This window comes from Dasypus novemcinctus, chromosome 18 (assembly GCF_030445035.2).
Source record: "Dasypus novemcinctus isolate mDasNov1 chromosome 18, mDasNov1.1.hap2, whole genome shotgun sequence".
Lineage (NCBI taxonomy): Eukaryota > Metazoa > Chordata > Mammalia > Cingulata > Dasypodidae > Dasypus > Dasypus novemcinctus.
This window is the reverse complement of record NC_080690.1, coordinates 57,250,762-57,266,899: the sequence shown is the minus strand read 5'-3', so window position 1 is coordinate 57,266,899 and position 16,138 is coordinate 57,250,762. Positions and strand designations below refer to the sequence as shown.

General features: G+C 35.3%; 1 protein-coding gene across 3 annotated transcripts in view; it reads right to left on the bottom strand.

Moving 5' to 3' along the window:
* Nucleotides 1-2,206: 2,206 nt before the first annotated feature.
* The window catches only part of LOC101417557 (zinc finger protein 568-like), a 72,263-nt gene continuing 58,331 nt past the window's right edge, over nt 2,207-16,138 (bottom strand). For 2 of the 3 annotated variants that reach the window (XM_058279331.2, XM_071209559.1), the window contains exon 5: nt 11,404-15,737. In XM_058279331.2, coding sequence (XP_058135314.1) covers nt 14,245-15,737 — 1,493 coding nt within the window. In that variant the 3' untranslated portion in view covers nt 11,404-14,244. Of the gene's footprint in view, nt 4,683-11,403; nt 15,738-16,138 lie in introns of those variants that run through there. The other variant, XR_011646429.1, reaches the window with a different exon arrangement.

The window sequence follows — 16,138 nt, the reverse complement described above, 5'->3', positions numbered from 1 at the left end:
GGAGGGTCAATGCCATCATCTTGGCTAACTAGAAGTCCCTTACTGTTTTAATTATAGACTCTTTGTTACAAATCTTAATATCTAAAAGGGCTTGTAATATCCCACTTTTGCTCTTCATTTTCAGGATATTCTTGATTATTGTTGCTTATTTGCTCTTTTTAATCCAATATTGTAGCTAAAAAAATATTTTACTTATTTTGGGATCATTTAATATTTATAAATTAATTTAAGGGGAACTGACACCTCTGTGATACTGAATTTTCCCAATCCAGGAATATACTATGGATTTTTATTTGTTCAAGACTAACTTTTATCTTTCAGGAGTGTTTCACAATTTTCCTCCTATAAATTTTAGGCATTTCTTTTTCAGCTTCTCATCCAATTGTATTTTCTAATCCCATGGTACTCCAGGTATTATTCTTATACAAGAAATAATATTAGGAATGGCTTAATAATTATTGAAGCTGTGTCAAGGGCACTGTATTCGTCTGCCAAAGGAATGCCAATGAAAAGTACCAGAAATCTGTTGGCTTTTATAAAGGGTATTTGGTGTAAAAGCTTATGGTCCCAAGGCCATGAAAAGTCCAACTCACAGTTGCTTTTTCATCAAAGTCAGCTGCTACGTGTTGAAGCAAGATGGCAGGCAAACTCTACAAAATTTCAGCCTTCTTCTCTGGGCATCCTCTCTCAGGTTCAGCTATATTACTTCCTTCAAATTTCAGCTGCAGGCTGGCATAGGGTTTCCAATATCAGTCTTGGCTTTTCTTTCCACTCTCATTGTAAGCTATCAAGCAAAATGACCCATCTTTCCTTGGGGCTTCAGCTGTTTGAGCCGCCTTCTTTCTCTCATATGGCTGGATCAAAAATTACAGCACTCTCTCTTCCTGTGTCTGTCTCAGTCAGTCTTTCTCTGTGTTTCTGTTTATGTGTGTCTGTGTGAGTGTCTGTTTATATCAGACCCACCAGCTTGGGCCCTCAGCTTGGGGGCTCAAGCTGAGTCATATACCTTACTGATGTGGTTCGATCAAAAAGCCCTCAAAGCAGCCTTAACAGGTAATCTAATCAAAGGCCCCTGAACTGAAATTTAATATAATCAAAGGGTCTCAAACTCAGAGGGCTAGATTAGTTTACAAACATAATCTTTCTCTTTTTGGGATTCATAAATAATCTCAAACTACCACAGGGACATTAGGCATTCATTACACAACCTCTAATGTTTTTCATGTTTTAAATATTTCATAACATAGCTAAGTAAAAAGGAAAAAAAGAAAATTGAGGAAAATAAACTTTTGTTTTATTTTTCCATTTTTGTTTTAAATAAAAGCAATTATGAATGTAGTTTCATATCCTCACTTCCTTAGTTACATGAAACATACTATTACAGTTTACTTCATCTTCCTTTTTTCACTTACCACTATATGTAGAAGACTATTTCAGGGAAGTATAAAAATGTCCTTTATTTTTACAGTTGAAGAGTATATTCCACTTAGTAGACACACCTTAGTTTTCAATCAGGTACATATCGATGACTATTTGGGTTGGTTCAGGCCATTTGCTTTTATAAATTGTCAGAATATTGTTGGGATTGCATCATAAAATTCAGCTTGCTAGTTTGCATAAGGGTAAATGAATGTGTTAGTTTGTTATATAGTGCTGAATTCTCTTCCATAGGTGTCATACCATTTTGTCTTCCACCCAATGATAAATGAGAATGCCAATTTCCCTCTACCTTCACCAACAGCATTGTATTGTCAAACATTTAGAGTTTTCCATTCTGATAGGTGAGGAATGTTGTCTCCTTGTAGTTTTAATTTGCTCCACTCATTTAAATTTCCCTAATCACCTCACCTTCCAATATAACTTCCCATCAATTGATGTATTTAGCCCATTTATTAAATTTTACCAGTGTATTTGATCAATATATGTCATTCACATCTTATATATTTTAATTTCAGTTTAATTTTCCCATTTACACTGTAAAAGTTTCATTTCTTCCAGGAAAATTAAGTGAATGTTTTCTATTATGTTTTCTTTCAGACCATGAATCTAGTTGTGAAATCAAGGAATTATCTCTGAAGAAGGAAATTTATAAAATAGAATCATCCCAATGGCTTCTACTGGGAAGATTTACAAAACATGGACTTGAGTGTTCCCATTACAAAGAGGACTGGGAATGTAAAGGAAAGGCTGAGAAAAAACAAGGATATCAGGTGGAAAATTTTAATCAAGTTATATTCAACTATGAAGATATACACACTTTTTCAGTCAGCACCCATCTCTATTTTTATATCAAAAAACTTACATTGAAGAGAAAGCACTTGTAACTATCTGCACATCAGAAAATTGATACTGGCTAAAATGTATGACCATAATGAATGTGGGAAGGTGATTTGTAGAGGTTCAGAACATATTCAAGATCAGATTATTCTTACTGGTGAAATCTATGAACATAAGGAATATGATGGGCCCTCAAACTTTGTACAACACCAGAGTATTCATACTGAGGAGAAAATTTATGAGTATAAGGAATGTGGAAAAGCCTTTAGTTCACTGATTCAATATTTGGAGCACATCAGAAAATTCACACATATGAGAAACCCTGTGGAGCAAAGGAAGTGGGAAGAATTTTCATCATTCCTCAGACCTTACCTATTATCAGAGACATCACACCAGTGAGAAACCCTGAATGTATGCTATGTGGAAAGTCTTTAGTAGTAAATCAGCCATTACTTTGCATCTGAGAATTCACAATGGTGAGAAACTGTATGTATGTAAAGAATGTGGAAAAGCCTTTTGTAGCAGTTCAATACTTATAGAACATCAGAGAATTCACACTGGTGAGAAACCTTATATGAGTAAAGAATGTAGAAAGGCCTTTCACTTTTCCTCAGACCTTAAAAGACATAAGAGAATGCATACTGGTGAAAAACCCTATGAATGTATGGAATATGGCAAGGCTTATAAGAATACATCATATTTTTTAATACATCATAGAATTCATACTGGTAAGAAACCCTATGAATATAACACTTGTGCTAATGCATTTAGTAGTAGTTCAGCCCTTAATCGACATCAAAGAGTTCATACTGGTGAAAAACCCTATATATGTAAGGATCGTGGAAAGCCCTTTTGCAGTAGTTCAAAACTTATAGAACATCAGAGGATTCACATGGGTGAGAAACCCTATGTTTGTATAGCATGTGGAAAGGCCTTTCAAAACAGTTCTATACTTATGAAAGTTTCACACAGGTGAGAAATTATGTATATGTAAAGAATGTGGGCAGGCTTTTTACCATCCCTCAGGCCTTAGTCAACACTGGCGAATTCATGTGGGTGAGAAACCAAATCAATGTAAGGAATGTGGAAAAACTTTTAGTAGTAGTTCAGCCATTATTTGGCATCAGAGAATCCATACTGGTGAGAAACCTTTTGAATGCAAGGAATGTGGAAAGTCCTTTCATTGTTCCTCAGATCTTTCTCAACATCAGAGAATTCATAATGGTGAGAAATGTGGGAAGGAATGTGGTAGGGAATTTGGGAAGGTTTTCATATGCAGTTCAAACCTTAACATAGAAAAGGTCATGCTGGTAGGAAAACTATGAAAATAATCCGTGGGTAAATCCATCAGGTATGGATTTTAGTTAATTTGATAGAGGAGTTCATGCTGGTGACAAATCCTATAATTAATATGAAGGCACTTTTGTCATCCACAGCTTAAATTGCTGAAGAATACAATAAGTCTGAAAACCTTGATCAAGTAGCTTCTTTACTTGATATCAAATAATTTATAAATGTGAATGAAGAAAATGAAAAGTTTTTGGTGCATGTCAACCTTAAACATCAGAGAATTTATTAAGTGATAATCCTGAAAATTTAATTTTTCCTAATTTAACTCTAGGTATTTTTTTCTAATGTATATGTACTGTCATCTGTCATTATAAGTTGTGAATTATTGTGCTGGTTTTCCTTTTTCCAAGATTCTGAACCCATCACTAATTTTATCTTTCCATATTTGCTTTCCCTGCCAGTCTGGTGATATATTATTATATAAGCTTGTGTAAGTTTAAATCTCAGGGCAAGATTTAAGCATTGTATTGTATATATGATGTATATGTATGTAAGTGTACTTGTACCTCCTTATTGTAGTTTTTAGTTTTTATATATCTTACTATAAACAGAACTGTACCTCATTTTTTGAAGAGAGCGCCTTTTAAAATTATCATGTAAAATTTTTTTAGAGAAATTTGAAAGGCACAAAGAAATTTTTAATCCTGTCAACCATTATAATAACCACTCTCAAATTATCAAAGCAAGTCTTTTCAGAAAATGTTGAAGAAAATAACATTACATATACAGTTGCATAAATTGTCTATTTATTTATTTTTAAAGGTGAGTCGCCTTTTTTCTTGTTTTTAATTTAATTTTTTATTTACTTCTCTCCTTTTCCCTCCCCAATCCCAGCTGTCTGTTCTCTGTGTCCATTTGCTGCATCCTCTTTGTCTGCTTCTGTTGTTGTCAGTGGCATAGGAATCTGTGTTTCCTTTTGTTGCGCCATCTTGCTGTGTCAGCTCTCCATGTGTGCGGCACCACTCCTGGGCAGGCTGTACTTTCTTTTGCGCTGGGCAGCTCTCCTTACAGGATGCACTCCTTGCGCGTGGGGCTCCCCTATGTGGGGGACACCCCTGCATGGCAGGGCACTCCTTGCCCACATCAGCACTGTGCATGGGCCAGCTCCACACGGGTCAAGGAGGCCTGGGGTTTGAACCATGGACCTCCCATGTGGTAGACGGATGCCCTAACCACTGGGCCAAGTCCACCGCCTAAATTGTCTTTTATATGATAGAGTACATCATGAACAGTTTTCCAAGTCAGTAAAGATATACCATTATCTTTAAATGGTTGTGTTTGTGTATCATTTTACTAATTTCCTACTGATGAAATGTTTTTGCTTCCAAAATTTTGCCTTTATATACAATGTTGAATAAAAATGATGAATGTGGACATCCTTGTTTTTCCCTGCCTTTTCCCTGAAGCTGCAAAAGGCAAGGAACAGATTCTCCTTTAGAGTCTCTGGAGAGAGTGCAACCCTACCAACAAATTATTTTCTACCTACTAAAGCCTATTTTGGACTTCTGGCCTCCAGAATTATAAGAAAGTAAATTTATATTGTTTTTAGCCCCAATATTTGTGATAATTTAGACCAGCCACAGTAAACAAATACAGTCTGTGTAAAGCATACATTTCATATATATTTTCCTTAAAGTTTTTACATTTATAACAGTCCCTTTTTTCATGACTGACCTGTTGAAAACACCCTGTAATCTTACAGAATGCCCTATCTTCTGCATTGGTCTGATTGCTTCTTTACCAGGTTATTTTTAGTTTGTTCCTCTATCCCTTGTATTAAATATAAACTTGACTCTCTCTCATTTGACTCTATAGGGAAGTTTGATTTAAAGGACTGATTAAGTTCAACATTTTGGACAGAATACATCATAGATTTTCAACTTGGTATACAGTAAGCTGTCAATGGTTTTTTCTTGCCTAAGTAATCTGCCAGTTTCTTCTTTTGTGATAATTGCTTTGTATTGGGTTTCATTAATTACCTCTAAGTTTTCATGGCTTTATATTTATCATCTTTGTAGAATCCACAGATGTTTTTCTTCTGTTCAGAAAAATTCCCAGCATTTCTTTAAATTTTTAAAATTAAAAAAAATTATTAAAGTTAGATCACAAGGAATGTTACATTAAAAAACATTTAAAAAAATGTTTCCCATATAACCCACTCCCCACCCCCACCACATCATTTATGTAAATTGTTTTTTTGAAGATATATACATCACAAAAGTTACACTGAAAAATATAAGAGGTTCCTGTATAACCCCCATCCCCACACACATTTATTTCTTTGAATGCTTTCTCTCTTTCTGTTCTCTCCTTTTGGAACTTATAATTATCATATAATAGACATTTTCACTAACTTCCCTGTTTTTGACCTCTCTTTCATGATTGACATTTGTCTCTATGAGCTGAATGCTGTGTAATTTCTTCATATCTGTATCAATTCTTTATTTCTCATTTCAACTATATATTGTTTTAAAAATTCATTTATTTCTAGATTATTTATTTTTAAATAATTTTGATGGTCTTTCTTCATACTTTTAATGCCTTCCTTCATTTTAACTATGAAAACACACTTGATTTCATTATCTGCAGTCTTCACCACCTTTTTTTTTTTAAGATTTAATTTACCTCCCCTCCCCACCCTTGAAGCTTCCTTGCTGTCTGTTTTGTGTGTCCATTTGCTTTGTGTTCTTCTGTGTCTGCTTGTCTCCCTTTGCTGCATCATGTCCACGGGTGCAGGCCGTCAGCTCTCCACTGGCGCAGGTCAGCTTGCCTTCACAAGGAGGCCCTGGGACGTGAACCCAGGGCCTCCCATGTGGTAGATGGTAGCCCAATCAATTAAGCCACAGCACTTCCCTTCACCATCTGATTTTGCAGGGTATTTTTTTTCCCTTTGACTCTTGATCATGTTGCTTGTTCCCTTGTGTTTACTTAATTTAACTTACCAAAAATGACACAAGAAGAAATAGCCGAAGTATTTAAGAAACCATTAAATATACTGAATTAGAGGTTTAAAATATTTCCACACACATTCAAAGTAATAGGTGGTTTTACAGGTGAGTTCCATGAACATTTAAGCAAAGATATTTCCAATAAAGAAAATTCTTCCAGACAGGAAAATGAGGGAGTATTCTCTACCTCATTACTTACAATTAATAAAAGCTGTAATTCTATGTAATTTCTATTATCTTTATATCAAAATTAGTCAAGCACAGATGAGAAAGGAAAATTACAGGCCATTAGCCTACAGGAATACAGATGCATAATTTCTAATATTGCCCAACTTAATCTTGCAAAGGACATACAAGATAAAGAATGATGACAAACTTAGACTTTTTCCATGAATGCATGAAGTGCTTTACATTATAAAATATATTCATACAATTTTTCAAATTAGGAAATTAAAAGGGAAAAACCCCAAATGATTAGATCCTAGATTACAAAAAGCAATTTAACAAGCTCATGATAAAAAAAAAAATTGAATTTGGAATGGAAACTTCCTAATTATACAAAGGGTATGTACAAAAACCAATGACAAACATTCATAAAAATGGTGAATTGTTAGTGTTCCCATGGTGTATAAGAATTAGCAAGTAAGAAAAACCTTTTATTCTCAGATAATAGGTAGTCTGTAAAAACAGAAGTTTAGCAATTCTGTACAAGAGGAAACATAAGATGCAATTTTTTTGAAATAACATTTTTTATAGCATGCAACTATAGAATGGTCAGATGGAGAAATTGTGCTTTTAAAAAGGCATTAAAACATTAGTGGTTGCCTAGGATTGAAGAGGTTGAAAGGAAATGGTGCATAACTGGAAATGGTTATGGGGTTTCTTTTGGAGTGCTAAAAATGTTAATAAAGTTTATTGTGCTGTGAGTTGCACTTCTCTGTCAATGTACTAAAAACCATAAAATTGTACACTTTAAATGGGTGAACTGTAGGGAATGCGATTTATATCTTAAGGAAGATGCTAAAATTTAGAAAATGATCTGAATAGCTCTAATGAGCATTAACAGATCTATTAAAGGTTCTGGGTGGAGCAGAACAGCCCCTTTTGAGGGGAATATTCCTTCTGGATGTTAATGTTTTCTCCCTTAGAGACAAGATGCTGCATTCATGAATTACAGAAAGCTATCAGTTTTTACTTGGAGGAAATAACTAATAGGATTCAAATTCTTTAGCACAGGAATCATCCCTGCCTGTATATACTTTCAAACAGCAATCTCAACATCTGTAGTTATATTATTATTCAATAAGAAGCACTCATATAACTAAACTTACTGTATTTGGATATTCAAACCATGACCTTCAAAGTATTACTTAAAAACTTTTTTTTTTAAAAAACAAGACGGAAGCAGCTGTGGCTCAAGCAATTGAACCTGTTTACCATATGGAGCACCTGGGTTCCATCCCCAAGACCTGGTAAAAAATCAAAACAAGTCCATGACGCAACCAGACAGAAAAAAAATTAAGCAAATTAATGGGTTCTAGAAACAATGTCTTGTGAGGTAGGACACAATTTTCTCAGAGAGGTTTAACTAGCAAAGTATTTTCAAATATTGTCCCTGGATCCTAGGATTTCTTTCATTTATTGCGTTTAGTTACAGGATTATATTTTTTAAAGTCAAAAAATACTTTTTTTCTGTAACTTTCTATGAATTGCACCTAAAATAACTGATATTGAGTTTTGGGAAGTGGATGTGGCTCAAGCAATTGGGCTCCCATCTACCATATAGGAGGTCCAGGGTTTGATATCCAGGGCCTCCTGTTGAAGGCAAGCTAGCCCATGTGGTGAGCTAGCCCATGTGGAGTGCTGCCCCATGCAAGGAGTGCTGGTTCATGTGGAGAGCTGATGCAGCAAGATGACACAACAAAAAGAGACACAGAGGAGAGAGAATATGAGACAAAACAGACCAGGGAGCTGAGGTGGCACAAGAGAATGATCGCCTCTCTCCCACTGTGGAAGGTCCCAGGATCGGTTTCTGGAGCCACCTAATGAGAATACAAGCAGATAAAGAACACACAGCCAATGGACACAAAGAGCAGACAATGGGGGGGTGGGTGGGGGTGGGGATAAATAAATCTTTTTAAAAAATTGAGTTTTATACCATTAAAGAAAGCTTTCTGAATTTAATATTGGATAATTAGTTTTAAGTGGAATATATTCAGTAGTAACAAATGCTTGATATTTCTGTGTAAGTTTGAATTGTCAGAGGATGTTAAAACTCATTACCTGGTAGTAGAAGACGACTAGATTGACAAGTTATAATTTTCTTAAGATATGGTCTGTTTTTATTTTTACAGACCAAAGGTTCTGTGCTTTTTTCCATGATATATTCAAAAGATCTATAGTGAGTACTTGATTTAAGCGTTATGAATGATACACAAATGCTAACTCAATTGCATGTCCATTCTGTTAAAAGTCCTTAGTTCATTTAACCTTCCTTGATTTCCTTCCTTTTCTGTGTTTTTCTCTCAGGCATCCAGATTCCCCTTACTTTAATAAAATTAAGGGAGTATTAAAAAACAAGATATTAAAACGCAACTAAATATAAAAATAGACCACATAGTTAATAATATCGAAAAGATTTAAAATTATCTCCAAAATAATCTACATATTCAATGCAATTTCAATAAGAAATTCCAACAGACTGGAATCTATAATGAAAAATAGCAAGTTAATCTAGTATTAATTTTTTTTTGTTTCTGGCAACATTAGATGTGCATCCTGGTAAAAGACTACTCTTACAGAAAATAAATATTTTAAATGCATCTCTGAGCTGACAAAGCAAGGGCAGCAGATAGGATGGAAGTAGAGGCTATATGTAACCAAAAAAGGAAAAAAAACAAAATGTTGGAGCCAGCACTTTACCTGAGAACATGTTTGACTTGAACAGGGATTGGCAAACATTGCCCATGAATTAAATCCTCTCTCTGTTTTTTACAGCCTGTGAACTGACAATGTTTTTTATATTTTTCAGTGGTTGGAGAAAAATGAAAAGAACAATATTTCATAACATGAAAATTATATACAATTCAAATTTCACTGTCTATATAAGTGAAGTTTTATTGGTATACAGGCATACCCATTATTTTGTTGCTGCTTTTGAGCTACTTCTTAGTTTCTAGGGGCTGTCAACAAAGTACTACAAATTAGATAGCTTAAAACAGAAATTTATTGCCTCAAAGATCTGGAAACTTGAAGTCCAAAAGCTGTAAGGGAGAGAATCCTTTCTTGCTTCTTCCTGTCTTCTAGAGATTTATCAGTAATTACTGGGATTTAATCTCTGCCTCAGTCATTACAAGACCTTCTCCCCTGTGTCCTTCCAATTCATCCCTTCTTATAAAGACACCAATCATATTTGATCAAGGCCCACCCTAATCCTATTGGGGATCTTAGTAACATCTTCAAAGACCATATTTCCAACAATGTCACAATCACAGAAATAGGGCACAGGGCTTTAAAATGTTTTTCTGGGAAACATGATTCAACCTCTAACAAGCTATAATGGCAGAACTGAGTAGTTGTGGCAGAGATTATATGTGGTACTCTCACCACTTTGCATTTAGTGCACTACACATATGGAGTGGATTAGTTTGTTATCAAATTAGACGGCAATGCATTGTGTTTACACCATAGCTATGCTAAAAGTATACACTATACATCAACATTAGCAAGCTAGTCACTCATCATAGTATTCCCAACTCACAGTAAAGCAATGGCTAGAAAAGGCAGATTTAAAATAGAATTTCTCATCACAGAATTTTTCCATGAAAATGAAAAATGAAAATTAGATTGCAACCAAAGCAAGTTTCTGAGTGGCTCATTTGTGACCCAAGCAAAAAAACTACTTAAAAATGGTAACTTAATTAAATCATATTTGATTGTAACAAAGAAAATATACTCAAGACAGCCTTGCAGCAAGAACAACTGCTTGAAGATTTGGTCTGCAAATCTTCTGGAACTATCCCAAATGTTCTGGGGCTTCTATCTAGACACTGACATGCTGCTACTCTCCATATTTTTTGCTTACTTCCTAAATTCCTTTTAAAACAGTTTTGCTATTTTCTGAATACATTTGGATGACATTCCAGCTTATTAATTGTTCTGATTTCATCCCACCTATCTCATTATGTTGTTTCAGCTGTTTTGTATGAAATATTTCTACCTTTTAATGACTTCTGATACTTATTATGAAAATCCTCCCTTCTCTCTTAAGAGGATATATATTAACATTTTAAATTCTTCTGAACTAACACTTTTGCTTGAATTGTCAAATCTTGTTCAGTTTGATGTAACAATTCTTTAGATTTTTAGTCACTTTTGCCTATGAGTTAATGTTTCCAAAGGGTAGTTTATGTACCTAATAATGAGTACTGGGAAGTACACCAAACCAGGCACTTGTCTAAATAAGGGGGGAGGGGATGAGCCTCAACTGCAGCTGCTTCTTCCAGTCAAGGAATCCCTTAAACTCTTAAGAAGCAAAGGTAATCAATCCATCAGCCTTGGAGGTTTAGAATGAAACTGGGTGGATAAATGGCTAAAGGTGGATGATTAACTCAATATTTTTATGCCCTGAAATTACCCCACTGATAGAGCAGCTTGGATTTTTGCTGATTTGTGACAATAAAAATAATCCCAAAATAAGGTGGGCAAGAGGCACCTGCAGAATTAGAGCCTCTCCTAATTGATTCTCTTCAGTATCTAAAGCTCTCTGCCCCATGCTACCAACCCATGTGCTCCCTCTCCATACAAACACATCAGTCCCATCTCAGAGTTTTGTTTTGTTTTTTAATTGCTGTTGTTCATTCCTTGGATTTTATGTTCACTTCTGAGTCTCAAGAATTGAATTTAGAATGGAGCTAACAGCCTATGCATGCTCACCATTTGTCAAACACTGGAAAACAACCTCCTAATGAAAGATCCCACTGTTTTACCATTCCAGTACTCACAGGACTGATATTTCCTATTTCGATTTCTGCCCATCACCACAAATAGCCAAAGACTCCAAGGTCATCCTTGATCCTTCAGACTAACCTCAGATGGATCTGTACAGTCCCCTTTCTAACTCCATTTGCACCCATGCCCAACTCTAGAAAACCTGTGCTCTATGGATTTCACATTCAATTATCATCACAATCCCCTATGTCCTCGACAACTTTACTTAATGTTTCCTTCACTTTCTTGTCCAATTAAAACCTGGCTCTTTCCAAAGACTATGCTTCTTTGACCTCCTCCCTAGATGGCTGTTTTCTCTTCATACCTATATTAGCTTCTCAGCTGCTAAAACAAATACAATATAATGAGTTAGCTTAAACAATGAGAATTTATTAGCTTATAGTTTTGAGGTTAGAAGTCCAAAATCGAGGCATCAGCAAAGCAGTGTTTTCTCCCCAAAGGCATTGTGGAGCTGGCTGTGGACAATCCTTGGTCCTTAGCTTTTCTGTCACATAACAGTGAATAGGGCAATGTCTTCTCCAGGTTCCATTGACTTCTGGTTTCTTGTTCTTCCCATGCTTCCTTTTCTTCATCAAATTTCCTTTGTTTATAAGGATGTCACCTATATTGGATAAAGGCCCACCCTCATTTAGTTTGGGCACACCTTAATAACATCTTCAAAAGGCCTATTTATAAATGGGTTCATATCTACAGGGACAGGGGTTGGGACTTAAGATGCTTTTTGTGGGGGATACAATTTAATAACAACATACATTATGCTAGTGGGCACTGGGGGCAAGGTAGCTGGCTCTTTTTTTCCACATTTTTTGCTTCTAATTCTTTCTGCTATTAAAAAATGCACACATTTTGGCTCTTAAGGCATTAAATATCACTATCTATTTCTGCTCCTTATTGCACCTCCCAGATTCCTTAAAGATTTTAGCTTCTGGATCACTGTTACTCTTTTGAAGACTATTTCTATCATTTCAATGTGTATTATCTTTCCAACAGTCTTTATTCTAGTTCTATGACCACCCTTCCACCAATGATATGTCATGCATCATGCCTCAGCCACTCATCCCTAGACTATGTGGATCTTACCATGATTAATAACTGCAATGCTGCCATCAACTCACTTTCAAGTGTACAACTCTATGAATATCACCATCTTTCCATCTCACTCCTAAATCCTATCTGGCTCAAATAGTCTTGAATCCCAAACAAAACTACAATCTATTGAATTTTTTTTTTAAAGATTTACTTATTTATTTATTTCTCTCCCCTTCCCCCCCTCCCCAGTTGTCTGTTCTCTGTGTCTATTTGCTGCGTCTTCTTTGTCCGCTTCTTCTGTTGTTGTCAGTGGCATGCGAATCTGTGTTTCTTTTGGTTGCGTCATCTTGTTGTGTCAGCTCTCGCCATTCCTGGGCAGGCTGCACTTTCTTTTGCGCTGGGTGGCTCTCTGAATGGGGCGCACTCCTTGAGTGTGGGGCTCCCCTACGCGGGGGATACCCCTGCGTGGCATGGCACTCCTTGCGCACATCAGCACTGCACATGGGTCAGCTCCACACGGGTCAAGGAGGCCGGGGGTTTGAACCACGGACCTCCCATGTGGTAGACGGATGCCCTAACCACTGGGTCAAGTCCGCTGCCGAATCTATTGATTTTACAATCTAGCTACTTCCTTTCCCTCTCACACTTTCACTTCTCTACTTAAATTGTATGGCCCATTAATACAACCCTTTTCTTAATTGCTTATTTTAACTTTATTCTTGGTAAAGCCACAATTAAACATTGTTAGCAAAAATCACAACAATAAAATAATAAAATTTATGCTGGCTACATAACCAATTAGTTTTCTTCAGGGTCTCTCTCAAACATAGGTAAAGTTTGATCTCAATTTCAAACAAAATAAAAGAGTTATATCAGATCTTAAATATTTATTTTTAAAATTCAGTATTTTGATGCATGTATATACAAACATATTTACCAAAGAAGTATATATACTCCTTGATTTACAAAATCTTTTGATTGTCACATGATGTAACTGCATTATTAGAATTCTAAGTTGTGAAAGCCTGGCATAAGTAGAGTACAAAAATTCAATGTAATGCAGTTTCTAGTTATTGTGAAGTTAATGAAATAATTTATCTTCAGTTTGCCTGTACTATATATGATCTTAACCTTATATTTTCTTTCCAATCTCTATCACTTATTTCTTTGTATTATTTCTCTAAGTATATCATCCAATGCTACTGTTAGTAAATAGCAGTGATAGGCATGTCCCTCTTATTCCTTACATTAATATTCATATTTCTGAGTTTTATAATTAAGTACAATGTTGCAGGTTTTTATTGGTACAGGTTTTCCATTGTACCAATCGTCTTTTTCCTCAGTATGAATTTCTTTGTGCTTTATAAATTCTGAAAATTTGCTTAAAGCTTTTCCAGCTAGGTGGTCTATCAGTGCAAAATGAGTATTTTGATGAGGTATGAGATATGAATCTCTACTAAAGGTTCTCTTATGCTCATTCAAAGGATTTATACCAACTGAATATGATGGTATCTAATGCAGTATGAATGACAATTGTAAAGTTTTCCACATTCGTTACACAGGTATTCTTATCTGTATATGTTTTCACATGTAGAGCAAGGGTTGAAATTTGAAAGCCCTTTTACATACATTACACTTGTGGTTTCTCATCTGTATGACCATTCAAATGTACAGTAAGAGATGATTTTTGAGAAAAAGCCTTCCCACATTCATTACATTTAAATGGTTTCTCACCTCTATGACTTCTCATATGTGTCATAAGTAATGAGCTTTGACAGAAAGCTTTTCCACATTCATTACATTCATAGGGTTTCTCCCCTGTGTGACTTCTTAGGTGGATAGTAAGAGATGAAATTCGAGAGAAGGCTTTTCCACATTCATTACATTCATAAGGTTTTTCTCCAGTATGAATTTTCAGATGCTCAATAAGGTTTTTCTTATATCTGAATGCTTTTTCACAATTAGGACACTCATAAGGTTTCTCTCCAGTATGAATTTTTTCATGCTCAGTGAGACTTGATTTATTACTAAAGGCAATCCCACATTGCTCACAGGCATAAGGCTTTTCTCCAGTATGAATTCTTTGGTGTCTGGTAAGGTTTGACATCTGAATAAAAGCTTTTCCACAGTTATTACATTCATAAGGTTTTTCACCTGTATGATTTCTCTCATGTACCGTAAGAGAAGACTTTCTAGAGAAGGCTTTCCCACATTCATTACATTCATAAGGTTTTTCACCTGTATGACTTCTCATATGCAAAATAAATGCTGAGCACTGAAAGAACGCCTTCCCACATATATTACATTTATAGGGTTTCTCACCTGTGTGCCTTCTTATGTGTATAGTTAGGGATGAAATTCGAGAAAAGGCTTTTCCACATTCATTACATTCATATGGTTTCTCTCCAGTGTGAATTTTCTCATGGTCAATAAGGCTTCGCTTTTGGCTGAAGGTTTTCCCACATTCATTACATTCATATGGTTTCTCTCCAGTATGAATTTTCTCATGCTCAATGAGATTAGATTTGTGACTGAAGGCTTTCCAACATTCCTTACATGCATAGGGTCTTTCTCCTGTGTGAGTTCTATGGTGTCTAATGAGGTTTGGCATGTGAATGAAAGCTTTTCCACATTCATTACATTCATAAGGTTTTTCTCCTGTATGAATTTTCTGATGTGAATTAAGGTATTCCTTCCGGATAAAGGCTTTTCCACATTCATAACATTCATAAGGTTTCTCCACAGTATGAATTCTCAAATGTCTGATGAGGTCCAACTCCTGAATGAAGCATTTTCTACACTGAGCACACTTAAAACTAGCTATTACTGTAGGGGATGACCTAGGGGAACATTTCTCAGACTTTTTATATTCATGATGTTTCCTCTGTCCATTATTATGATTAAGTGAATCTAAATTATGTTTCATACTTTTTCCAGAAGAGTCACATTTATAGAGGCATTTCCTTGTAAAATTAATGTTGGAGTTCAGAGAAGGTATTTTTTCAAGTTTTTTAAATTCACTGCCTTTATACCCTGTCAGGGTTTTCTGAAGTATAGTTCCAACTCTTTTCACAGATCCTTGCTGTACTCTCTCCATCAGTTTACCAACTTCCCAGTCTTCTTCTAAAAAATAATAAAAAATAACATAACATTTCTAGCATTATATTATTAATAAAGTTTTAGAAATAAGCTAATGTGGATTCAATTCTTTGCTTTCAGGACATGTCTCCCCAAATCAAAGCAATCCCAAATGTAAATTTACTTGAGATTGTCTGGTTTTCAGAAGTAAAACTCCTTAGAAGATCTAAGAATAGAAAAACTAACATTTACTGATCTAAAAGATCTCTGAATACTTTTAATATAGCTTTGAACAGTATAGAAATCAGGGAAATGAGCAGATCAAAAAATTGATATATGGTAAAATTAAAGACTAAAATTATATACAAGTGGAAGACTCCATGTAGGATGACTACAAAGAGAATCAAGTGATCAGGTGACTCATCAAAAAAACAAATCATGCAGCT